A 24573-nucleotide genomic window follows, 5' to 3' on the forward strand; every position below is an offset into this window, starting at 1 on the left:
GGCTCGCGGCAGGCCTGGCGCCGCCCGCCCGCCCGCCCGCCGGCCCGGTCGGCCGGAGCCGGGGCCGGGGCCGGGGGCTCGGGGCCGCCCGGCTGCCGACCGCGGCCTCTCTCTTCCTGAGCCGCGCTTACATCCCCGCCGGGCGCCGGCCTCCCTGCGCCGCCAGCCAGTACATGGTGTCCCCCGCGGGAGCCGAGGCCGGGGCGGCCGGACGGGGGGCCGGGAGGGGGGGGCGCCGCCGCCGCGGCTGCCGGGCCCGGAGCTGCTGCCGCCGCTGCTGCTGCTGCTGCTGCTGCTGCTGCCCGGGAGGCGGCTGGCGGCGGAGGCTCGGCTCCCAGTAGCCGCACATCCCACAATACACCGCTAAGGAGCCCGACCCGAGCGCTCACCCTCCTCCTCTTCCTCCTCCTCCTCCTCTTCCTCCTCCCCTCTCCTTCCTCGCCGCTTCCCCAGGCACTCTCCCGGCGGCGGCAGCTGCGCCGCCAAAGCCCCGGGCCCCAGCGGCCCCCCACCCCTCACTCGCGCGCTCCCACACTGCCTCCCCCCCTCCCCGGGGGAAGGCCTTTTAATTTATTTATTCTGCTGGGACTTAGGTGGGGGGCTTGGCTGGCGGGGGAGGGGGGGGGTCTCCCCAGGCTCTACCTCCCGCGGCTGGGGCTACCCTCCGAGCCGCGGCTGCCGCGGCGTGCGCCTGGGGCCTCCAAAACTGTTTCCAAACTGCCAAGACCGGAGGTGGGCGCGTGGGGGCTCTGAGGGAAGGGGCTGGTTTTTTTTTTTTTTTTTTTTTTTTTTGGTCGGGGGGGTGTGATTGTGTGTTTAGACTCTGGGAACCATGGGGGGAGGCAAGACGACTCAAGACGAGTTGCAATCGAGGTATCTCTGCTCCGGCTTCCTCCTCTGCCCCGAAACCCCCTCCCCCTTGGAGCTGAGCTAGGGAGGGGAAACCAGGATTTTAACCAAATTAGCATTCACATTGCTGGGAGGATGTAGCCCTCGCCTGGACCTGGGTGATAGAAGCTTTTTGCTCTGTTTTTATTTTTGGAGGGGAGCGCCCTGTAATTGTCCTAAACACATGCTTCTCCCCCCCCCCTTCTTCCTCCACCAGCAGAGGAGAGAGTCCCCCTTTTTTGCATTTATCTTTTCCTTCCCCTTTCTTTATTAAAGGTCCGGGAGTGGCGGCGGCCAATCAGCGCGCGGCTTCCATTTTGTGAGTTCAACTCCGAGGCTCCCGGGCTTCACGAGGACGCATTTGCAGCCCCCTCTGCCTCTCCTCTCGGGTCGCGGAGGCGAAGGAGCCGCCTTGCTGGGGCTTCGTGGTGGTGTATTTCATATTGGGGCTCTTTTCGGGGTTTGTAATTTGGCCGTGGGTAGGTAATTGGCTGGAGCAGGGCGGCAGGGCGCGGCAGCCAATCAGCGCGCGGCTTCTATAGGGCTTGAGTTATTAGACGCTGATCTCAAAACATCGTTCATCAGACACCAAGGAGAGGCCAACAGATGAGGGGAGCCATTTTTCTGCAATGGAATTAAATGGCCAAGTGGGTTTTTCCTTTGTTGCAAATGGGGAATGTTTTTCCTTTGACTCCACCATCCAGTTCAGGACGCCTCAGTGTTGTGTTTAACATTTGTCAACAGGCTAAAGGACTCACAATTGGAAGAATGAAGAAGACTTTTTAAAAAGATCTGGATTTTTCCTTATGACTTGGAATCCATCTTTGTCTTGTATAACTAGGTCATAGCACACCATTAATGTCAGCAGTTAACAATTTTGAATTCCAAAAAACCTAAGTAAATGACATATTTAATTTTTTTTCCTTTTTTTTCTTGGGTGGGTGGGGGGAGCTTGGAGCTGTCTTAATCTGTATTCTCTTGACTGACTGAACAATAAATTTTTAAATATATATAGTTTCCTCTATTAAGCACTTAAACCTGGCCATCTTATTAACTCCTTCTGCTCTCTTTTTAACAAGGTAATGTTTTAAATGTATAGTTTTAGGACTAGCGAAATGGCAGCAACAAAAAATTGTAAGCAGTTGTTACTCTTAAGTTTTTAAAAACCTTTTACATTGTAAGTACCCAATCCATTGTGTCCTTACGCAGTGCAGTTTCTATGTAAATGTTGCTGAGATGTCCTTAATTTTCTGAACCTTCATCTGCATGTATGTCTTTGTCGCTTTTGTCTAATATAAGCCAGTTAAAATGCTTTTAGACGATTTTGCTTTTTAGAAAGCTAAGGTTTTAGCTTTAAGCTTTTGAAAATGTTTACAGCCATAAATGCTAGTCAGCTTTCTTCCCAGTAACATGTACACTTTCTTTGAAAATCGATCTATTTGAAGAAAAACAGCTCTGTTTTTCTCGTCTTGGTAGGGGAGTGGGTGAGGGAAAGGAAGACCTTCTCTTTGTGTACAGAGACTAAAGCCGTCACAGGAAACTAGATTAAAACTGGAAAACAAGTCCTAGCTGGTTCGAGCCAAACACCAACGTTAACTCGCGGGTATTTTCTATGGTGGTTGGGATGGCCGTGCGTCTTTTGCCTTTTGTTTGATTTGACTGTGTATTTTCGCCTTTTGTCTCTTAATGACGATCACACCATTGCTATATCCAGAGCAGTAAACAGTCCTCAGCGAAGCCGCCTTTTGCCAACCCAACCCTGGAAAGTTTGCAGAAGTGGAAGGAGCAGAAAATGCCATGAGAGTGTAACTTACAAAAAGGTAACAACAGGAAAGACACCACCATTCTCCCCAAAATCCTAACTAAACAATCCCCCCCAAAAGATATTTTTTACATAACACGTCCAAAACCTCCGCCCAGGTTGATCTTCCAGACTCCATGGCACCGGGCTGAGCGGGTAAGTTTTTAAAAAAAAAAAAAAAAAAGGCCTTTTGCCCCTTCGAGGAAATCTTTTTTCGAGCAGGCCAAGGGGCTGCAGATGCTTGGGAGCCGAGGGGAGAAGGAGGTTTCTGGAGCTTTAGGTTTGGCAGCCGGATGGGGAGGGGTGGGGGTATGAGGAGGGCTCCTTAGACCCTTCTGCCCCGGAGGCGAGGGGAGGTTCTCCCCCAGCGAGCTATGGGATCCATGGAGCTGCCTGCGCTCATCCCCCTCCCTCCCGGCTTTTCTAGGTCTGCGCCTTGATGGGGAGGGGAAAACTGAAGTGTTGTGGGGGGGGGGGGGGGGGCTCAAAAGACAAGGAAACGTCCCCGCTCGGCCTAGGAACTCTTTCTTTTGATTGTGGGTCTCGCACTCTGAAGCCGGCTTTTCGGGGCTCCGGGGCGTGCCTGCGCTTCCTAAGCAAAAAAAGGACAAAAGGCCGGCGTCCATGTTGGCACCATGACGCAGCATCTCTCCTGCCTGCCACCGAGCGGTGCCTGTTCTCCGGGCCGCGCTCGCTCCTCCCTCCCAAACACGAGTTTTATTTTCAGGTTCAGAGCAGAGCTGTCAGCCGAGGCCCGGGGCGGGGGCCGGGGCCGGGGGGCAGGCAGGCGAGCGGGCCGGGCTGCCGGTGGCTAAATGGCGGCCGCCCTCCTCCTCCTTCCTCCCTCGTTCCTTCCCCGGTTGTCGTTGGGGGCCTGGGGCTGATGGCGGCCCCTCGCCGGGCCGGGCCCCGAGAGCCTGCAGGGCACAGAGCCCCAGGTCGGAGGGTGGCCGCGGAAACTGCTGCGGGGGGGCCGCTGGCTCGGGGGCGTCGCGCGCCCGGGCTCCCGCGCTCGCCTCCGCCGGGCGAGGCGGCCAGACCGGCGCCATTTCGCGCGCCGCCCGCGGCTCGGGCGGTGGCGGCTGCTGCGCGCCAGGAGGGAGGAGGGAAGGAGGCGGCGGAGCCGGGCGAGGGGGGGAGGGGAGGCCGGCGCGCCGCCGCCCGCGTTCCAGGCCGCCGCCCGCGTGGACGCCCCTAGCCGGGGGAGGCCTCGACGACCGCGGGCTCCGCAGAGGTCTCGGACCCCGCGCCCGACTCGGGGCCCGCGCGGGCACGAGGAGGCCTCATGGCTAGGCGGGACCATGGAAGCCAGTAGCAAAGGACCACGGGGACGGTCGGGGCCTCGAGGCTCTCCCTGACTCTGACCGGTGCCTCCCGAGGCGGGGGCAGCCTTCCTCGGGGGCCGGCCCTGACCCTAGGTCGATACCCGGGCCTCGGCGCCCAAGTCTGGCTCCCCGAGCCCGAGGGGTGGGGGCCCCCTTTGTCCCCAGTTTGGGCTCGAGGCCCTCCCGGAGGCCACCGACGTCCTGATTTGGTATTTCGGGGCACACCCTCCAACCCTGCGCTCCGGAGGCCGGGGGTGGTGGGGTGGGGGGTGGGGAAAGAGTGTAGCCTGGGAAAGCTGAGCGGGCCTTCCCCGGGATCCCCCGAGGCGGAGGGCTCTAGGGCAAGCCCTCATATCTCCGGCCCTTTCTCGGGGAGGGGATGTGGACAGGGCGGGCCTTTGGAAATGCAGATGAGTCGCCTCCTGCTGCTAGTCGCCCGGGCTGAACCTTCGTGACTCAGCGGCACCCCTCCCCCCCATCCTTTCCAGAGTGAGGGCTGCCTGGGCAGATGGAAAGGGGGGGCTATTGTGAGGCTCCCTTTCAAAGGGGACCCTGCCCGGTTTGTGGCTGTCAAGTCCCTAACAAACCCTCCGACTTTGTCCTGTCAGGCTCTTGGCTGGAGGACGGGCAACCGCCCGGTACCCCCAGAGTGAACCACCCTCCTTTGGACAGCAGGAGCAGGCCTGATTTCACTCTGACAATAAGGTAGGTGTGAGTCCTTTGCCAGCCTGTGAGGGAGATTTGGGGGGCTTGGGCCTGGAGCCCAGGGAGGGCGGGCACCCCAAACCCGCTAAGCTGGTTCTGCAGCCCCTCCCCCTTACAGATGTGTGGGAGTGTGTGTGTGTGAGTGTGAGTGTGTGAGTGTGTGAAGTCGGCTCCCTGCTGGGCCTGCTCGGTCCATCCATCCCCGCCTGTCCGCTTCTGTTGTCAAGCCTTTGGGGCGTGCAATTCTCTGCCGGATTGAGCCGCATAGGAGGCTGCTTGCAAGCATTTCCCACTTGTGTTGGGGGTGGGGGGGCGCGGAGGGCCCGGGGTGCCTCTTCTGAAAGGCACGGTCTGCCGCCAGGAAGCCCGGCCCTACTCTGGCCCTCCCTTCCGGCGCTGAGTGGGGGTGTGTGGGGTAACTGTGTGAGCCAACCTCTTCCCTCTGCTGTCTAGCTGCTAGGGAGGTGGAGAACACGAGGACCTGAGATCTGGGCTAGCTTCCTCTTGAGAAAGAGGTTTCTTGACCCTTCTCCCCTTTCCTGGGAATTCCGCCTTTCTCTGTGCCCCCACCCCCCTCCCAAAAAAATACTGTTTCTAAAATCAGACAAAAGGATTTGAAACCTGGCTAGCCACTTACGTGCTGTGACTCTGCTCAAGCTGCTTAGTCTCTGAGCCCGTTTCCCCCTGTGCACAGATGGGGCTGGGTCCTGATTCCCAGTCTCGGGCATGCCCGGTAGAACCGACTGCAGGGCCCAGTTTTTCCACACCGTAGGCGGGGTCTGGGAACTTGTATTTCTAACAAGGTCCCAGGTGATGCTGATGGTTGCAAGCCGAGGACACGTTTTGAGAATCTTTGGGCAGGGTAACACCTGGAGGTTTTGTGAGGACGGGAGCTAGCGCACTTGGAAACCCCAAGCTCAGGGCCTGACACAGGCATTAGCTTCCCAGTAATGGCAACTCTCTCCTTACTCAAGTGGGCTGCTGATGGTTTCCCACTGTCTCCAGGAAGCTCCACAGCTGGAGGTGGTGTGGCCCTTGATCTCTGCCCCCTCCCCCGTGTGATCTCTAGTTAAGGGATTACTTTGATGAACCATTTGGGCCCAGGTGCCACCGGCCTGCACCACTCCCCCATCGGAAGTGAGGTCTGGCTTCCTTGTGGGATGAGCCCGGCCCACTTTGATCCCACCCCTCAGTGTGAGGGCTAAACTGAGGTTTGGGGGAGCCGGAAGGGCTTGACCTGGAGGTTTGGTTGAGAGCCATCTTGGCACTTGATCAAGGGAAGCTCTAAGTCCAGTGGTTGTGCCGGTGACCTTGGGTGAGTCTCTCCTGTGTGCAATGATAATAAAGATGCAGGCTGGAAATGGGAGTGGGAGGATTAAGTGTGATTAAGGGGGCTTGGCCTCACGTTCTGGCTTCACACTACTTGGCCTCCATTCCCCTGTGGCTGCAGGGAGTGGGGGTTGGGCTGCCTGTGAGCTCCTCCCCCACCAACCCACCCCCCCCCCAGGCACGTGGCAAAGCCTCAGGGCAAAGGGGAGGACTGACTTTCGTAGGCAGGGAGCCAGCCCCATTTTTCCTCCTGTGTTGTTTGAGTCGGAGTGGTGGCCTGCCCTCAGCTGTTCCACGATCAGGTCATGATTTGGGGTCACTCTCCCAAAACACAGAGAGTAGAAGTGACTCACCCAAGGTCATGAGGCCACCACTGGCAGCCAGGATGGGATTCCAGGTGTCTTGACTTGCAGCCCATCGCCTGTGTCCATGGCACCCCCCCCACCCCAGCTGTCTGGGTTATTTTGGGCTCCCTCCCGTGCCAGCTGTCTGCTGGCATCATTGCCAGGAAGCTGGGAAAACTGTCTGGTTGAAAGTAACCAGTGTGGTGCTCTTGGCTCTTTCTGGCTCCTTTGCTTGGGCGCATGAGGGTCTCTAGTCCCCCATCAGCTGGGTTTGTCCATCTTGTGCTTTGCTGGGGGCGTGGGGGGGGGAGGTTCACTCTGCTGCACCTGGCCCCAGACCCCCTTCCCCCCGTTGGGGTGGGGGGAGCACTTCGTAAAAGTTGATGAGGTTCACATTCTTCTTATCCCGTGGGGCTCTTCCTTCCACTCCTGCTCCAGACTCTTAGGATTTAAATTCGGTGCTATTGAATTGCTTTCAACCCCCTTGATCCTCACGTAACTGGCTTGCTGCCTGAGGGTGTCCTCCCTCCCTTTAGATAGAGTCCTTAGGGCTTAGAGAGACAGGGGTCTTTATGTCAGATGGGCATCGGGTGGTTAAATAATTGGTTTAAACTCCCCCCCCCCCATTAGCCACAGCCTGAAGGGCTGGCTGTAGCCAGCTCCTCCACTCCCGCCCTTGGAACAATTAAGGAGCAATTAGGTGCGAAACTGTGGTCTGGTTGTGTGAGGGCGAGGTGTCCCGGTGACCTGTAAGGGTCTTGCCCCCCTCCCCACTTCCCTTTCTTTTTTACCTCTTTCACCTTTCTTTGTCCCCCCTGCCCCCACCCCAGCCCATCACCTCCTGGGGGCAGGGAGAGGCGGAGCAGCCTGTCTGTCCTCTGGCCGTGGTTCCTCCTGGCTCAGAGGCTGGCCCCGCCCCCGGTCTCCCAGCGAGCTCAGGGCGGGGCTGCTCCTGGCGCCAATCTGGTAGGGCCATCCTGGAGAGGGCCACGCCAGCGGAAGGGCGGCCCAAGGCTGGGAGGTGGCTGAACCTGCCTTGCTACTGGACACCAGGGTCCCGCCTCTTCCGGCCCATCCGCCGAGAGCCCCAGCCAGGAATACGACCTTTTGGACCCTCTGGGTGGAGACTCCCTCTGCCTGGACCGTGGCTAGAGGCACCCCGCCATCTTGGAGGTTTCCTGGGTCCAGCGCTGTCTCCAACCGGCCAGTGACCTCAGCGAGTCCCCGCCCCTACGGGAGCTGAGGTCTCCCCATGTGAACCAGGAGGAAGAAGGTGGATGATGACCTTTTGAGCTGTTTCCGGGTCCGGCTTTGTGAGGAGAGCTTTTTGTGTCTCAGCATGACCTCCCCAGCAGCACCACCAGGTACTGAGCCCTGGAGAGAGTCCTTGACTCCCAGGCTATACCCCTGGCCACCTTCCATCGCCAGTACCTCAAAGAATAGTTCGGTGTCTTCTGTCTCCTCTAGGGTGGATGACTCCTCAGGTGTGAGGTGACCTTCTAGGATGTTCTGAGGTACCAGGGAAGTAGAAGCTGGAAGAATTGTCATTACCTGCTCCATCCTGTGCTGATCAGACTTTGACAAGACAGGAATGGATCTGGCCCTTAGTTCTCTCCTGGGCCCCGCTGGCCTTAAACTCTAGCACAGGCCAAGTGAGTTTACCCCACAGATGCATGCTGGCCTGCTCCCCTAGGCCTCGGTGTCCAACAGTTCTGTGTTAAGATCCAACGTACAGACTCTTTCTTGTTTTCCTAAACCTCTCCGGGAATCCCTGGTGACTAGAAGGTGAATGACTTGGGTCCTCAGAACCGCTCACAGAGGGAGCAGGGCTCCCCTGGCGTGTGGACAGGCACAGCTCCTCAGCCGGCCTGCCCTGGCCCAGCTGCCTCTGAGGAAGCTCTCCGCAGCTGGCCTGGCTCCTGGGTATTTTTAGGTACAGATCCAGCCCCTACACCACCACTGGAGCCGGGTCCAAATCAAACACACTCCAGGCCGTGTGGGGCTGCGGTTGTGCCAGCCTCTTGGCGAGGCGGGGGTGGGTGGGTGGGCGGGGGAACGGCTGGGGCCAGTGTCAGCTGTTCTGCCTGGATGCGGGCGGGGCTGGGAACCTTTGCTTTTCCTCCCTGACATCCCTCCCCCCCCCATCCCCCCACCCGCTCAGTTTTGTAGAAGCCATTTGTTGTCTTAAGTTGGGATCAGAGTCCTGTTTCTCAGGTGGAGAAAATGGCAACTTGAGGTCAGGGATTTTGAGGAAATTTCATCAGGAGGTGTGGTTAACCCCCAGGTGACAGTTGGCTCAGAGTGGGGCAACTGAACTCTCTCCCGCCCCTCCTCCTCTTGCCCTTCAGCCCCTCCCTGAGCTTCAGGGTCCCTGATTCAGGGTCAGGTCCAGGGCTGGCTTGGGAAGGTAAGTGGTCCTCCCCTCACTCAGAGGCTTCTTCCATCCTTCCTCGTCTGCTAGCCTCAGGCTGCCACTATGTAAGTGTGACCCCAGCACTGCCTCACCAGCCAATCACAGATCCTCTTGGGTCACCAGAGAGCTTGCGGGGCTGGCTTTGGCTGGGCACTTCTTTTCAGGAGCTTTCTGTCCCATACCCGTCTTGAACCTGGCAGCAAGGCCCTCCCTGATCTAACCCCAGTTACCTTGACAACCATGTCTGGCCTCACTGCCCAGGTGCTGTGGAACCTGACGGGGTTTTCCAGCTATTGTGCCTTTGCCCAGGGTACCCATCCTGCTCCCGCTGGTCTGCCGTCCCAACACTGCCTAGCTTGGGCTCAACCTTCCCTGAACCCTACAGAGGTTCTGGTCTCTAAATTGTTCACGTCTCCAGACTTCTTTGGACTGCTTCCCCAAGATAGCTCCTTCCAGGCAGGAACACAGTTGCCTCTCAATAAACTTGTTTTGCAAAAAAGGAATGAATGAGTTGGTGTAAATTTGTATGCGGGGGGTGCTTGACCCAGCAGGTGGCCCTCTGGCCCAATGAGGAGCGTGGTGGGGCGGGTGTAGGACTCGCTTGACCTGGAGCTGGGCCTTGCCTCCTTTTCCCAGCTCTGGGCTCTTATTTGTAAGCTTCCACGAGCGGTCGCTGCTGCCCTCTGGTGGTCAGACCCTGCCTTGCTTCCGCGGAAAACCTACCCGGCCTTTATGGAATTGCCAAGTTGGCAATTTCCTCCGTGAACTAAAGTTTACCTGGTATGGGGCGCCTGGGTGGCTCAGTGGGTTAAGCCTCTGCCTTCGGCTCAGGTCATGATCCCAAAGCCCTGGGATCGAGTCCTGCATCGGGCTCTCTGCTCAGCGGGGAGCCTGCTTCCTCCTCCCTCTCTCACTCTGTCTACTTGTGATCTCTCTCTGTCAAATAAATAAATAAAATCTTAAAATTTTTTAAAATAAAGTTTACCTGGTCTTTGCTGAGAACTTGAAAATTGAAAATCTTCCTGGGGGGCTGGGGGGGGGGGTTGTGGCTAGAAGATCCTGAGTCCTTCCTCTGAGGAAACTACCAGAGTAGACAGGGTAGGACCGGTCTCTCACTTAACCCTGCCTCAATCAATGCCCGACAGCCGCACACTGGCTCCAGAGGTCCCCTGCCTCTCCTGACTGCCGGCCTGGCTTGTGCAACGGACGGTTGGCCCAGGGTCGCGGGGAGGGAAAGAATGGGGGACAGGAGTGATCTCAGCCAGCAGCCCCCGTAGTACCTGTACATTGTGCTCGATACATAGCTGTTTTGATCAGGGAAGTGGGAAGGTTGGTGACAGTCCTTGGCATGAAGATACAAGGCTGCTGGCTGGAGGGCGCTTAATCAAATTTCAGGCTGGGGTGGGTGTTAGGAGGGAGCCCAGCTTACCTCAACTAGATCTGCCCTGGCTTTACCCATTCCTTCCTCGACGGTGTTTTCCTCGTTTCATGCCTCTGCCCCTGCTAGAAAGAGACTTCCGCCCGCGTGGTGTGGGGCCAACCCCCAAAGGGTATTGTTCCGGAGTCGTTCACCTGCTCTCCAAGCTGCCCGCCCCAAGGTGATTGCCCGCCAGAGGGCGCCAGACGTCCACCTTGCGCTCTTGGGGAGGTGGCGGGGGGGTAGGTGAGTGGAACCGCTATTCCCCAACCCCAACCCCAACCCCATCACTGGCGCCCGTAGGTCTGGTCTAGGTGAGCAGACACGCCTCCCATGCCAGCATCCTCCCTGGCACTAACAACCTACCTCGTGGGGGACCAGGTCAGAAGCCGACTTGCCCCAGGCCACACAGCTGAGGCGGAGCTACGACAAGGGGCTTTTCCCTGAGCCTAAGACCGAGGCTCCTGGACTCCTGGTGCTGGGGCAACGATCCGCCAATCAAAGGGTCTCTGTCCGATGGTGGGGGGGGCGAACCGGCCAATCAGAGGGTCCCTGCCAGAAGGCGGAGCCTGCCAATCAGAGGTGCCCGGCGAGGAACGGCTGAAACGATCGAATCTTGTCGGTGGGGGGCGCGCCTTGACATGAAGGGAAGGGAGTGGGAGCCGCGCTTCAGGCTGAGTGCCCCCGTTTCTCAGTTGCCTCAGTTTCCCTGGGAATGAAAAGTGAACGCCCCGGTCCGGGACCGAACAGAAAGGGAAACTGAGGCTGGGAGGTGGGCCCGGGTGGCTGCCTGGCGGAGGCGATGCCGGCACACAGTGGGCGGGGTTTATCTCGGCCCGCCCCCTGGATCCCGCCCCCCGCTCCCGATCGTTCAGCCCCAGAAGTCTGCCCCGCGCGCGGTTGCCGGTGCCGGCTGCTCACGGCTATGGATGCCCCCGGGGCCCCGGGCCCGAATGCGGGCCCGGGCAAGAAGGAGCTGAAGATCGTGATCGTGGGTGACGGCGGCTGCGGCAAGACATCACTGCTTATGGTGTACAGCCAGGGCTCCTTCCCTGAGGTGAGGCCCGCCGGGGAGTTGGTGGGGGTGAGACTGCGGGGCAAAAAACGGGCTTGGGACCACGGGCGGCGACGGACGGCCTTCAGCCTGCGCCTTGAGCCTGGACCCCGGCTCCCCGGCGTCCTGTGCGTAGAGAGGCAGCCGCCACCCCGGGGCGCCCCCTCGGGAATTCCAGAGCCCAGAAGGGTGAAGGGAGCTGAGCTGGATGGGGTGAAGGGAGGCGGCGCAGCTGAGCCCTGGGCCCCCCGTCGCACCCCTTAAGAACCGGCCGACCCCTTCTCCGACAGGACTACGCCCCATCCGTGTTCGAGAAGTACACGGCCAGCGTGACTGTGGGCAGCAAGGAGGTGACCCTGAACCTATACGATACCGCCGGTGAGTGCGCCTGCGCACCGAGGGTCCCCGGTGCCCGAAGGGTTTCCCCCGCCGGGGCGTACCCCTCCGGGCATCCCCGCCCACCAGCCGCTGTGGGGCCCTGACCTCCCAGCACTCCTGAGGGCCGCGAGGGGCTCTGGCAGGGTGGCCCTGGAGGCTCAGAGGGCCTCAGTCACCCCATGTTTGAAAGGAGGGGACTTGAATGAGAGGCGCTCCTGGGCCACCCTGCTAGCGCTAATGTGCTGAGAACCCACGGCTTCATTCCTCTCCTGTGGTTCTAGAAAACCGTGGGCATCGCTTCTGCTTCCCATGGTTCCAGGCTTTCGTGTGTTGCATGCTGTGGTCTCTTAAGATTCTGTGGGCTGCGGATTTTAGTCCCCTGGTGCTAGGATCCTGTGGGCTGAATTTCTGGGTCCTGTGGTTCTAGAATACTCTGGGCTACAGATCAGAGCCTGTGACTCCAGGATTTTGTGGTTGAGGCTCCGGGGTCCTGTGGACATAAATTCTGGCTTCCACACTAATTCTGAGTTCCACACTCCTGGGATTCCATCTGCTACAATACACGGTTCTGGAATTCTGTGGTCATTTTGAGCCTGTAGTTCTAGGATTCTGGCTACAATTCTGTGTCTTCCTGGTTCCCTGGGAATAAACCAAACACCGAGGAAGGAGCAGAAATAAACCAAACACAGAGGAAGGAGCAGAGCTCCCAAGTCCAGAATAAGATTCTCTTGGCCACCTGTGGCTCCTAACGCAAGTGGATTTATGCTAATCCTGTCAGTTATCAGAGACCCTGTTTGGGGAGGGGGGAGCTGGCGGGGTGGGGGGGATGGGGAGTGTTGGGTGTCTGCCCTCAAGGAGCTTCCATCCTGCCCTCAATCCCCTCCTGGGCTGAACCACCACTGGGGAACAAAGGTCAGGATCTCACCCCACCTCTCTGTCTCAATGTTTAGTGACCTGCATGGAACCACGTCATCGGGTGCCCTGTCCCCTGCCAGCCAAGCCTTGTATATGCTAGGGGAAGTCTCCACTAGCCTTGGATGGAGCCAAAATCCAGACATCCCCTAACCGTAGGCAGCTAGTGGCATCTCCATTCCACCGTGCAGAGAATCAGAAAAGAGATTGGCCCATCCCCAGGCCCCTCCTCCATTCCTGATTTCAGCAGCCTTTACTGTATGGTGGGATCTGCCCTGTAGTGGCTTCTAAGGACCCCCTCTTGTTGGTTGAGGGCCCCGAAAGTCTGGGGACCCCCCACAACAGGGCCCTGCTTCCAGCCCTGAGAACTGAGAAAGGCAAAGTTTGCTGAGAAACTCCCCCGGGAGCATTGTCGTGAGAGCATAAAACTTACAGTGTGTCTGGGATACTTTCAGTTTCACATACTTTCTGTCAGGGACCCAGGGAGGGGCAGGCCCATGAGCCCCACTTTGTGGGTGAGGTGCCAGTTTTCACTCTCCTCTGCCCTCCAGGACCTCTGGGCCTCTCCTATCAGATCCCTGGGGTTCACTGTTCATAGAAGCCTCCCCCATCAGACCCAGCACAGGGACCACTTCTGGTCTTTGTGGCCGCACCCAGAGAAAGATGCTCAAAGAACATGTTAGGGCCGATTGTGGTGTGGAGTTTCCAGAAGTTTTCTGTTTGGTGTAAAGGACGGACTTGCACTCACAGCTGCTGCAGGAGAGACTGGAGGGGCTCCAGGCCCGGTCATCAGAGGCACGTGGCCACCACAGCAATGGTGCTCTTCCCGCCACATGCTTTGGAGTCAGACCTAGGCTTTGATGCTGGCTCCCTGGCTATGTGTCATCTGGGCCTCAGTTTCCTCATCTGTAATCGGGGCTAACTAGATTAGTCTTGAGAATTAAATTAGATCCATGTGATGCATAACACGGGGGGCGGTTCTTGGGAAGAGCTAATTGTTGTCATGATTTTTTAAGCCCCCTCCACCCCCGCCCGGCCATTCAGGCTCAGACCCAAGTCCAACCTGTTGGGATTCGAAGGCCTGAAGAGCTCCAGGCTGGCCTCCACCCTGCCCTCCCCGAAGGACCGGAGAAACAGAGCTGGGGGTTGAACGACTCAGTGGAGTCCTAGGGAAGTCAATTGGCTTCATGGTCATAAGGAGAGCCCAGGGATGAATGAATATTCAAGGAGAAAGAAATGTGGCCACTCCTTCTGGGGTGTCCTGCTGTGACCCAGGAAGCCCTGTCACAAGGAACATGAAGGAGAGACTGGGTCATTCCTTTTCCATGTGCCAGTGCCCAGTACGGTGACTGTGGAATGAATGCAAAAGAGATTGGAGGCAAAGGCTCTCCTGGAGAATGTTCCATGTGATAAAGGCAGTGAGATTGTCTCTACCCGTGGATGGACAGAGATCAAAAATCAGTGGCAGGAAAGGAGGCCCAGTGGACCAAGTAGAGGGAGAGAGTAAGTGGGGGAGGGGAGTGGCTGAGCCAGAGATAAGGCTCGTAAAGGTTGTAAAGGTTGTAGACGGTTCTGGAACCTGCTGAGCTAGACCCCGTGGTGGGGGATGGTGGTGCAGAGTGCCATCTTTCCAACTGACCACCGGTGACCAGAGCTATGGAACAGGGTTGGCCCCTGGGAGGCCGAATTTCCCCATACCCAGGACCTGGGCCGTAGGGGTTTGCGTGGGAGGCCAGTCTGGCTGCTCGTCTTCATCCTGCGGAAGCAGACACAGACGCCATAGCAGTGGGAGGGAGGTTTGGAGGGGCGACGGAGCTCTCAGTGCTGACAGGGGAGGGGAGGCAGGCACAGTGAGCTCTTGCCCTAGCAGCCTCACCTGCTGTGGGCCTGACACCCTCAGAGGCAGGAAGCTGTGGTAGGGTCTGAGGTTTGCTGGGCAGAGGGGAGGCCGGGGCAAGGTGGGATGTTAAGACACCAGCTAGGGGTGAAGCTGTCTGGGTCTTAGGGTGGGGCCCAGGGGCGGGGAGTCCAGGATGGGATGAGGGTTGCCCAGGGAGGCGGGGACCTGTGGTCCCCTTCCCAGCCTGAGATGGGAACAATGGGAACAGTGAGGTTGGGGGACGGACAGAGGAGTTGCTGAGTCAGGGAATCAGGGACCAGGGGGCTAAGAGCTAGAAGGCCTGGGGTCTTGAAGAGCTGAAGCCTCCGGTCAGAGTGGCCTCCTAGGCTCCAGGCTGGGCCTGCGCAGCCACTCCTTCCTCTGGGGAGGAAACGCAGGTGGGTGGGGAAGTGGGTTCCTCTTCTGGCAGCTTCCCCTTCTCACACTGCCTGCGCCCCTCCCCTGACCAACGCCCTGGCTAGAGCTGGTAACCACCGTTCTCTGTGTGTCCAGCAGATATGAGGATCACTGTGGCCCAGGGACACCCTCTTCTCAGCTCAGCTCCGGGCCTTAGAGACCCCTGCCTCTGGAAAGTGACTGACACAGCAGAGCTCCTTCCCACAAAGGAAATACCCTCGTACGATGTGAGAGCCTCACTTGCTCCCTGCCTCTCTGCCCCACCAGCTTCAGGAAGATGGGCCACTTTCAAGGGGAGCTGTGGCCCAGAAGAACTTTCCTGGCTACAAACAAATGCATCCCTTTGCACGTAACTCCGTGCAGGCCCATCTGCAGAGGCCAGAGTGGGACCCCGATGTGCTGCTGGACAGGGGACTTGGCCCCTTTAAATCTTGGCATTAGTGTGCATAAACGGGGAGGGCAAGAGTATCACCTTGTGGCTGGGGGCCCCCTAAAACTTGTGGGTCCAAAGATCTGGGGTTAGATCCCCGCCCAGGTCCCCATCCCCTGGAAGTTTCTGTTTTAACTGTAACCATAGTAGCAGTCCTTCACCTTTGTTCAGCTTTGCTTAGCCTACTAGTCCTTTATGTCCAGTATGGGGGGCAGGGTAATCATCCCCTCTGCCGGATAACCGAGCTCTAGAGAGGGAAGGCACCCAGGTCATAGAAATGAGTCTGCATGTAGCTTGGTTCTCCTGACTCCTATGGGAGAGGCGTCTAGGGGGACACGAGGTCACCATGTCCATCTTTTGCAGGCCTGGTCCCCACGTGGAGGTCCACACTGAATCTTGCAAAAAGTTGAGCCAGGCCCAGTCAAGTCAGGAAGGCAGCCTGGAGGAGGGAGCTAGGATTCAAGCTGGCTGCCCATCCCCTCCCAGGGCCGCTCCCCCCTTTCTCTCTCTCTCAATACCTGTGTTGGGAGCCTTTTGATCAGGCCTGGGGCTGGTGGGGTGAGGACAGCTCCCTAGCCTCTGGAGTGGGCTGAGAGAGAGGCATCCCCCCCCCAGTAGTCTTACGGAGCTTCTCCTTAGCTGTGCAACCTTAAGGCGACTCACTTCACCTCTCTGTGCATCAGTTTCTGCATCTGTAAAATGCGGCGGCAATCGCCCTACCTTGTTAGCGTCATAATGAGGCATGATGGCTTAGTGTAGGTGCTGGGCTTCAAGCGAAGCCGTGAGCAAGCATAAGAGCCTTCATGACAAGGGAGCATTGCGATGTATGTGGTTGATTGTCACCCCTTTTAGTATTGTTATCAAACTCACCTGCTTCTCAAGTACCCATTTCACAGGTGAGGAAACCATTCGTACGGAAATGAGGTTGATTCCCAATTGGGAAGTCCGGAGAAGCCTTCCTGAGAGAGTCTGTGGCAGTTTTAGAGTGGCCCTGGAGTGACTCTGGAGTTGACCGAGTTGGCGCTCCAGCTCACAGGGAACCTGTCTATGACCTTGGAAAAGGTCCCTCTCGGCCTCATGGGCTCCTTACAGGAAGAACTTTCTCAGCTTGGCTTAGCTCCCCAGGGCGGCTGCTTAAGTGGACACAGGTGACAGAAGTGAAATGCCCTTGCGGGAAACCCGAGAGGTTAGCGTGACACCTTAACCCGCACTTATTTGTTCGTTCCTTCACCACTCGCCTGGTGCCGTAACTGTCCTCGGGGGCTTCTGTGTTCATGGGGCAGACAGAGCCAAACCAAAACCCAACATATGGAAGAATAACAGAGCCGTGGTGGGGGGTGGGGCAGCAGTCAAGGGAGCTCTCCTGGAGGAGGTGATGTTTCTGCGGACCTGAAGGAAAGGAGGGAGCAAGGCATGCTACCTGGGCAAGAACCTTTTGAAGAGGGATGGGCGAGAGTAGAGGCTCCCGGGGCAGGGGGCAGGCTCAGTCTGACTTCCTCCTCCCAGCCCCTGCAGCCCGACTTCTGCTGAAATCCTCCCCAGCCCGAGTTACTAAACCCCTGGGCCGTCGCAGCCCTGCTCTCTGCTGCATCAGAAGGGGGAGTGGAAAGGCTTCAGGCAATGAGCAGCCAGGCCTGACTGGACACCTGCCAGGCGCTGGTGATGATTTTTAAGGACAGACAAGGTCCCTGCACTCAGGGCGCTTACAGGCCCTGGGGAGGCAGGCCCAGGCTGTGGACACCCAGGGCGGGGCGGGGCAGATGCTGTGTGGTGAGGGAAGGCCTTGGTCAGGAGGAGCAAAGCCGACAGAGCCCGGGAGGCCCGTTTTGCAGCTACTTGTCCACTCCCGCCAGATTTCTAACAGGATCAGATAGGCACTTTGTGCCAGAAGTAGGAGCTGCATCGTGACATCGTAGGGGCCCAGAAGCTATGTTTGCACAATGCAGAACCAACTAGAGCACCGCTGGCTGTCAGCAGGACAGCTCCACCGGGACCCAGACAGACTGGGGCTAAGCCCTGGCTGGGTCACTGGTGCAGTGACCTCGGGGAAATCACTTCTCTGAAGTTCAGTTTCTGTGGAAATGGAAATATTCTTCACTTCCTGTCTAGCCCATCAGGTGATGGCTGTAAGGATTTCTTAACTGTTCATAGGCAGAAGCACTCTAAAACGTGGGTAAAGCATAAAGTGGTGTTACTGTGGAGGAGAAGTAGAGAGAAGACAATTATCTTGAAAAAGGAAATAATGTGGACATTCAGTTTGAATGTCTTAAAGTAAAAGGCTAAGAAGAAAAGGGGGGTGGTAAGTAGGGAAAGCATTCCAGGTTGGGGGAGGGGAGCAAGTACAAAGGCCCTGAGGCACAAGAGCTTGGTGGGTTTGAGAAACAGCAGGGGGTTGGGGGCTGGGATGGGGGGGGAGAAAATGTCAGGGTCTGTGGGTGCCAGGTCATGCAGACCCTTGGGAGATGTTTGGATTTTATACAAAGGACAATAGGAGCCACTGAAGGTATTCTTCATTTGAGGGGAGGGAGGCAGGATCCTGTCTTAGATTCAACCAACTGCCGGGTGGGGAATGGATTGTTGAGGGGCAGCATGGATCACAGGAGGCCAGCGGTGACTTGCACGGGGATGGAGCCATGCTGTCCAATAGAACTTTCTGTGGTGATGGGATGTCGGGTATCCACACTGCCTGTTACGGGAGCCACTAGCCCTGTGTTGCAATTAATCACTTGAAATGTAGCTAGTGCAATGGAGAACCTGAATTTTTAATGTTAATTAGTTTAAACAGCCACATGGGGCTAGCAGCCACCCTACCAGACAGCACAGGTCTAGAAAGACATGGACCAAGATTAGGAGAGGGGACAGTTCGGAGGACGCGGGCAAACCTACAGGACACCCCCACTGAGATGTGAATGTGGCCAGTGGGCTGGGTTAGAACACAGAGTCTGCAGCGGTTGCCCCAGCTGGCTGCCTTTCTCCGCGAGATGATGGAACTCGAGTTCTTAGAAATCTGCAGGCACTGTCCTGGGGCGAAGCCTGTTCAAATGTTTACATATAAGAGGACAAGTGGGGCAAAATATAAACACTCAGGAATCTGAGGAAGGGAGGTTTTTTTTTTTTTAATGATTTTATTTATTTATTTGACAGACAGAGATCACAAGTAGGCAGAGAGGCAGGCAGAGTGGGGGGCGGGGAGCAGCCTCCCCGCTGAGCAGAGAGCCCGATGCGGGGCTCGATCCCAGGACCCTGAGACCATGACCTGAGCGGAAGGCAGAGGCTTAACCCACTGAGCCACCCAGGCGCCCCAGGAAGGGAGTTCTTGGCACCCTTTTTGCAACTTTTCTCTAAGTTTGAAATTGTCAACGTAAAAAAATTACTAAAAACCATTAAAAAACCACACCCAGCCTTGGCGGCTGATTCAGTGGCATGGGGGAGGGGCCGGGTACCAGCCGTCCCCCCACCACTCTCCTCCTGGGGTTCACAGAGGGCAGGAGGAATTCAACCCAAGGCCAGGCCTCTGGGCCTGGGGGTTTCCCTCCCGGATCCTGCAGTGGCCTGGTCATGCCCCAGCCCCAAACCTTCTTCCGGGAGGGGAGCTGACCTGGCCTGAGTCTGTTCTTTTCAACCTGAGCGCCGGGCAAGCTGGGGGGTTGGAGAGGGGGTGGCAGTAATTGCCAAGGACATAATTGCTAGCAGTTTCTCCAGCTTCTCCTGATTACCCTGTAATCAGACCTGGTTTTGAGCCCTGCCTGGGTTTTATCTCCTCTTATCTTTGCTATTGTGGGCTGCCCCCTCTGTTTTACAGAGGAGCAAACCCAGGCCTTAGAGACAGAGCCCAGACTCAGGTGGACAAGGAGGGGGTGCCTTCCTGACCCCTACCTCCTCTCCCATTCCAGGGCAGGAAGATTATGACCGGCTTCGGCCCCTGTCCTATCAGAATACCCACCTCGTGCTCATCTGCTATGATGTCATGAACCCCACCAGCTATGACAATGTCCTCATCAAGGTGAGGCCCGTGACCCAGCCAGCCTGTCTCGGGGGTGGGGCCCCCAAATCTGGCCTTAGCCCTGAGGCCTGCCCTCTCCCTCCGCAGTGGTTCCCTGAGGTGACACATTTCTGCCGTGGGACCCCCATGGTGCTCATTGGCTGCAAGACAGACCTGCGGAAAGACAAGGAGCAGCTTCGGAAGCTCCGGGCGGCCCAGCTGGAGCCCATCACCTACATGCAGGTCAGGAAGGGGTCCCCCACCCCCACCTCATTTAATCCTTACAACCCCGGGGCACGGGGCATGGGCTGTTCCCATCCCCTGTCACACAGGGGAGAAAAGGAGACCCAGAGAGGCAAGATAGAGATTGAGAGGGACACGACTGACCCACAGCGGAGCCAGGATCCTGTCCCACCTGCCGCAGGGGACTGGAGAGGCAGGCTTTGCTCGAGAGCAGGGCTCCCCTAACCGTGAGGGTCGTGGGCAAAACCAAACCCTGCGGCTTTTCTGGGTGAGGCGTGGGACGAGAAAAGGAACACAAAGGAAAACTAGTAAGAAAGTTTAATAAAAAGGAATAAGCATTAATAAAAGTAAATTTTGGAAGAAGAGTTTTTACTGTCCTCGCCAGCTCCATTGCCTGGATGGAGCTTGTGGGAAGGAAGGGACAAGGGGGAGGAATCGAGGAAGCCCTTTGTGTCTGGAGGCCTCTAGCTCTTGTCACAGGCCTGGCACACACAGCAGCCCAGCGTCAGGACGCAGCCCCCTCTCCGCCTGAGGTGGTGGTGGGGATGTGGGGGCCAGTGGGGAGGGCAGGGTAGAGGCCAGGATGGGGCTTCTCAGCTGCAGCCCTTGGGCCACACCACAGGCCCTTCCGTTCCATCCACAAACACTGCTGAGGACTGGGCCTGGGATGGGGGAAGGGCCTAGACCTTTGCCCCGCCTTGGAGAGTCCCCAAAGCCAGCTCTAAGTCCCCAGATCCGTGGGGGGCTGTCAGGAGGTGCCCCATGCTCCAGGCTCATCTAATGCCAGCCCTTCCCCCCACCCAGGGCCAGAGCGCCTGCGAACAGATCCGAGCCGCCCTCTACCTGGAATGTTCTGCCAAGTTTCGGGAGAATGTGGAAGACGTCTTCCGAGCTGCGGCCAAGGTTGCCCTCAATGCGCTGAAGAAAGCACAGCGGCAGAAACGCCCGTTGTGCCTGCTGCTCTGACCACTCTGGACAGGGCACACAGGCCCTCATGGCAAGACTGACAGGGCCTAGGCTGCTAGGCCCGGACTGTACCCCAAGATCCTGCTCTGTCCCCAGCTTTCCAATGGCACTTTGAGTTAGGGGTCTCCGTGTGTCTGGAGCTGTGGCTAGACTTTTAGAACATTCTGGAGATCTCTCCTTTCCCAGCTGGGGCTCTGGCCGTGAACTCACCTCAGGCCAGGGTTCCCACGCCTGCAAGGAGGTGGGGGAGGGTCCCAGACTCAGTCCCTCTGTACCCTAGAACCAGCATTTATCCCTAGGATGCGGGAGTACACAGCCTCCCCCCAGCCATTGTGTCCCCCTTTGCACACCCGATAGGTCCTGAAAACCTATGCTTGAAACAAACAGCCGCATCTGGTACGTGGATAAATGTGGTTTTGTCAGCGCTCCACACGGCCCCCCACCAAGCCCGCCGCTCCTGCGTCACCCGCCTCCCTGGGCTCCTGAGATAGGCACGGCTGCATCCTCCAGCTTCTGGCTTCCTTCCTCCAGGAACGTGGGGGCCACAGTGGGATGGGGACTTATCGGGACAGCACACGCACCAGCCCCGGACATGGGGGCTGGCACCGGCCCCTACCCCTCACCCCCCCCCCCCAGGCTTCCGGCCCCAACCTTCGGCTAGGCTGCCATCTTCCCAGAGCTGGGTGCACATGCCCAAGGGGGAGAAGAGACTTTCTCAAAAAGCAAAAGGTACCCTGGCCCACCCACCCAAGCCCTGCTCCAGGGCGCGTCACCTGCAACCCCCCCACTGCCGGAAACTCAAGACGAAGAGTGACATCAGCTGTGAGTGATCGTGGGCAAGTCACTTCTCTCTGCAGACTGTTTCCCTATCTGCAAAAGGACAGCACTGACTCATTTTAGTAGTCATCGCGCTCCCTCCTATCCCTCACAGCCTCCACTGTTGCCAAGCTCAGACTATCCTGGCCTCCTGCGAGAACACACAACCCCTGGCTACAGATTCACTGAACTTTCTGGAAGGTCTGGGGCCAGGAGTTTTTAAACAAGTGCTCCAGGTGATTCTAATGCCCTGGAGAAGGAGAGCTGCTTACTTCCTGGGTGAGCTACAAGTCCGTGTTACTGAACCGGGGATGATGGCTTGAGGGGGCTCCTGCCCTCCCAGGGATCTCCTGCCTCAGCCCCCACTAAGCCTGAGCCTCTGAAGTCAGCTGCTGGAGAGAGAGAGAGAGAGACTCCTGTATCCCATCCCACCGCACCCCACACCGGTTCCCCAAGGCCTCATGGACAAGTGATGGTATAGGGTGGCGGTTAGCAAACCATACTCCGTGGACCAAATCTGGCAGCTGTGTGTTTTTGTAAATAAAGTTTTGTTGGGATTCAGCCACACCCATTTATTTAGGTATTGGTGGCTTTGGCCCTACAGCTGCTGCTGAGGGAAATGGGGACTGGTTATCTGGCCCTTTACAGAAGACGCTTGCCGACTCCTAGTCTCAGGAAAACCCAGGCGCCTCAGGGCCAGATGGAAGACCCAAAGGAGTGAGAGAGGGCAGGTATGAAAGGGAGTGGTGGGTGTGTGGCACCAGAAAGCAAGCACCCCATCCTAAGCAGGCAGCTAGCCCAGCCCAGAGCTTTCCATTTTTCTAAGGAAAGTAGAAATCTGGGTTTTTATGCAGACTCTTACTGGGGTGGAAGGGAAATTTCTTAAAAATGTAACAGTTCAAAAAGCGCAAACTCCTCTGGGGGCCCAAGCAGGATGGAGGATGCCGGCTGTGAACTCCGCTCAGAGGACCCGTAGGGAGGTAGTTAAGGGGAGCGGAGACCCATGTGTGGGGAAGAGGGCTACAGCTCCTGGGGGGAGCGGGGGCAGAACATTCCTCCAAGCCTGCCGGCTTCTTCACCCTCGCCTCAAATACAGAATTGGACACAAGGTGCCCAGCGGGCTTGTCCTGGCCTCCCAAGTGCCACCTGGAAGGGAGCCTGCTCAAACTCTCTCCACCGCATTCCAGAACCTGAGGGGAAGGGAGGGAAGGTGGGGAGGGTGGGTGAACTCCACGATGGCCGAGTCTCAGCCAGCGCCGAAGTGCGGGTCCCACTCTGAGAACTCGTGCAAGGATTCCGGGAAGTGGGCTGAGGGGGTGGAGGTCAGGAAGCCAAACTCAAGTGTCAAAAAAAAAAAAAAAAGAAAAAAAAAAAAAAGAAAAAAAGCCCTCCGACCGCCCACGGGATGCCGAGGCTGGGACGCCCCCTGGTGGTCACAGCGAACCCTCCCGCCTCCGGCCCACGCGGGTGGGGGCGTGGGGCCAAGCCCTGGGGGAGGGAGGGCAGCTGTCCCCGGGGAGCCGGCAGCCTGGGAACCGCAAAGAGCACAAGGCACAGACAGACAGTGGTTCTCTGAGAACTTAAATACCCCCACCGCGGAGCAGGGGCGGCCAGGAGAGCTTACAGCAGAAGCGGTGGGCCCCGGGGCGGGAGGTTCCACAGGACGCCCGGGGCTTTCCTTCCACTCACTGGGGATCAGTAAGGAGCCGGTCGGCACCCCAGCGAGGCACATCCAGACCCCAACCTGAGGGGCTCCCTGAGGCTTCCGGCCACCCCACCCCAGGAAGCCTGACCGAGGCTCAACCGTAGCCAAGAGGGCAGCGAGGGAAGACTGAGGGTTCCGGGGCAGTCGGGAGGAGGCCGTCGTGAATATGTCATAAATAGGGAGGCTGGGGCAGGCGAACATTGTACGGACAGGCAGGGCTCACGTTCCTCTTGTCCGCCAGGGACCGGGACCTTGGCCCTCCTCCCCGCCATGCGCTGGCCGCCGAGCTGGCTGCTGTCCACAGACACCGTGAGGAGAACTGGGCAGCAAGGGGGCCGGCTGGAACCCCGTGCAGTCTTGAACCCCCCGTGGGGGGGGGCTGGAGGGACGCACAGGTCCCTTGGCTCACAGCTTCTTCCCCTTGTTTCTGTTCTTCTGAAGTTTCGCGTGCACGACTTTGAGTGTGGTCAGGAAATTGCCCAGGAAGAGGACGAGGAACGTGAGCGCCAACACGAACACCTGGGCAGGAGCATGCAGGGTGACAGGGGAAGGGGTGGCAGGGGGAGGAGAGGAAAGGAAGAAAAGGTTGAGTCAGCTCTGGTCAGCTTGCTGCTGAGACGCCCCTCTGGCCAACCCCTCCACCCCCCCCCCCGCCCCGTGACCTTGCAACCCCCTTAGCACAAGCCACTGGCAAAGTGCAGAGCTCCCACAGCAGAAAGCAGAGATCTGGGCTAACTGTGGGAAGGTGTCTCCTCTGGCACCCCCACAGCATTCAGTAGGGTTCTCAGACACTTGGGGGTCCCTGGCTTCCCGAATTCCCTCCCACAGTCTCCCAGGCCCCAGTGGCAGGGAGCTCTAGACACAGGGCCAGGGAGCGAACGGGTGGCTGAGGAATTCTCTCCAAGCTAGCCCAAGCTTCCCCAGGACCCCCCACCCTCACCCCACAGCCACAGGCACATGCACATGCCTCTACGCGTGCGCATGCGTGCGTGTGTACACCCCCACCCCCCCCCCCCCCCCCCCCCCCCCCCACCCCATACCTGCCATTCTCTGCATTCCTCGTGGCTGGAGAGCTCAAACAACGTGACGGCATTGTAGAGCTGCCAGAACTGGAAAGAGGGGAGGCAGGCAACACTTATTCCCGACGGAGTCCCCCAGTCACCCATGTGGGGAAGCCCTGGGAGTGGACCAGTTCTCCCAGCTTCTGGTATCAACTGTCCTAGGACACTGAGAGCCCCCCCCAAAATGAAACTGGAGCACCCTAGGCCAGAGCAGCCTAAAAATCTGGGGCTCAGCATGCTGGTGCTGAGAGCCACTTCTGGCTCCTGCTTACGGCCCAGGACCCAGGGGCTATCTCTGCCCCAGGACTCTGTGGGGCCAGCTCAGGGAAGGCTGGTGAATGCGGGAGACACCTGAGGACCTTTTGTTCCCAGGGGTCAGCCCAGAACAGGGGATACCCACAAATTCCAGGGGACTCACATGGCCACAGAACAGGAAAGGCAGGAGGAAGGTGAGGCCCCGCCACATCCAGGATTGGAATCCTTCTGTGGAGACAAAGGAGGAAGTGAA

The 24573-nt window shown here is 58.1% G+C and overlaps 3 protein-coding genes and 1 long non-coding RNA gene across 10 annotated transcripts in view; 2 read left to right on the plus strand and 2 right to left on the minus strand.

Moving 5' to 3' along the window:
• The window catches only part of LOC111156373 (SET domain containing 1B), a 22502-nt gene extending 22325 nt beyond the window's left edge, over positions 1-177 (minus strand). The window contains exon 1 of the mRNA XM_022517203.1: positions 132-177. The gene's annotated coding sequence lies outside the window, so the exon portion shown is untranslated. The remainder of the gene's footprint in view (positions 1-131) is intronic.
• A 480-nt stretch (positions 178-657) lies between these two features.
• Positions 658-8429, plus strand: LOC111156459. 7 transcript variants are annotated; one of them, XR_002641212.1, is made up of 6 exons: positions 658-732; positions 1165-1207; positions 2603-2708; positions 2809-2845; positions 4623-4719; positions 7446-8429. It is a non-coding gene; the product is annotated as an uncharacterized LOC111156459 (long non-coding RNA). The 7 variants fall into 7 exon arrangements; XR_002641211.1 differs by lacking the exon at positions 658-732 and having other exon boundaries at positions 815-1207; XR_002641208.1 differs by lacking the exons at positions 658-732; positions 1165-1207 and having other exon boundaries at positions 1215-2708; positions 7446-7756; positions 7860-8429.
• Positions 8430-11097: 2668 nt separating this feature from the next.
• LOC111156482 (ras homolog family member F, filopodia associated) lies at positions 11098-21118 on the plus strand. Its single transcript, XM_022517408.1, has 5 exons — positions 11098-11279; positions 11567-11654; positions 19186-19295; positions 19383-19517; positions 20322-21118. Exons 1-5 carry the CDS (start codon positions 11148-11150, stop codon positions 20481-20483), a joined length of 627 nt encoding a protein of 208 aa, XP_022373116.1. The 5' UTR covers positions 11098-11147; the 3' UTR covers positions 20484-21118.
• Positions 21119-22791: 1673 nt separating this feature from the next.
• The window catches only part of LOC111156503 (transmembrane protein 120B), a 43470-nt gene continuing 41688 nt past the window's right edge, over positions 22792-24573 (minus strand). Inside the window, exons 10-12 of the mRNA XM_022517442.1 lie at positions 24484-24548; positions 24045-24113; positions 22792-23523 (exon numbers count right to left, since the gene is read on the minus strand). Of these exons, the coding sequence (XP_022373150.1) occupies positions 23410-23523; positions 24045-24113; positions 24484-24548 (248 nt within the window). The 3' untranslated portion in view covers positions 22792-23409. The remainder of the gene's footprint in view (positions 23524-24044; positions 24114-24483; positions 24549-24573) is intronic.

Source organism: Enhydra lutris, unplaced genomic scaffold (assembly GCF_002288905.1).
Source record: "Enhydra lutris kenyoni isolate GAN:26980312 unplaced genomic scaffold, ASM228890v2 scaffoldscaffold46, whole genome shotgun sequence".
NCBI lineage: Eukaryota > Metazoa > Chordata > Mammalia > Carnivora > Mustelidae > Enhydra > Enhydra lutris.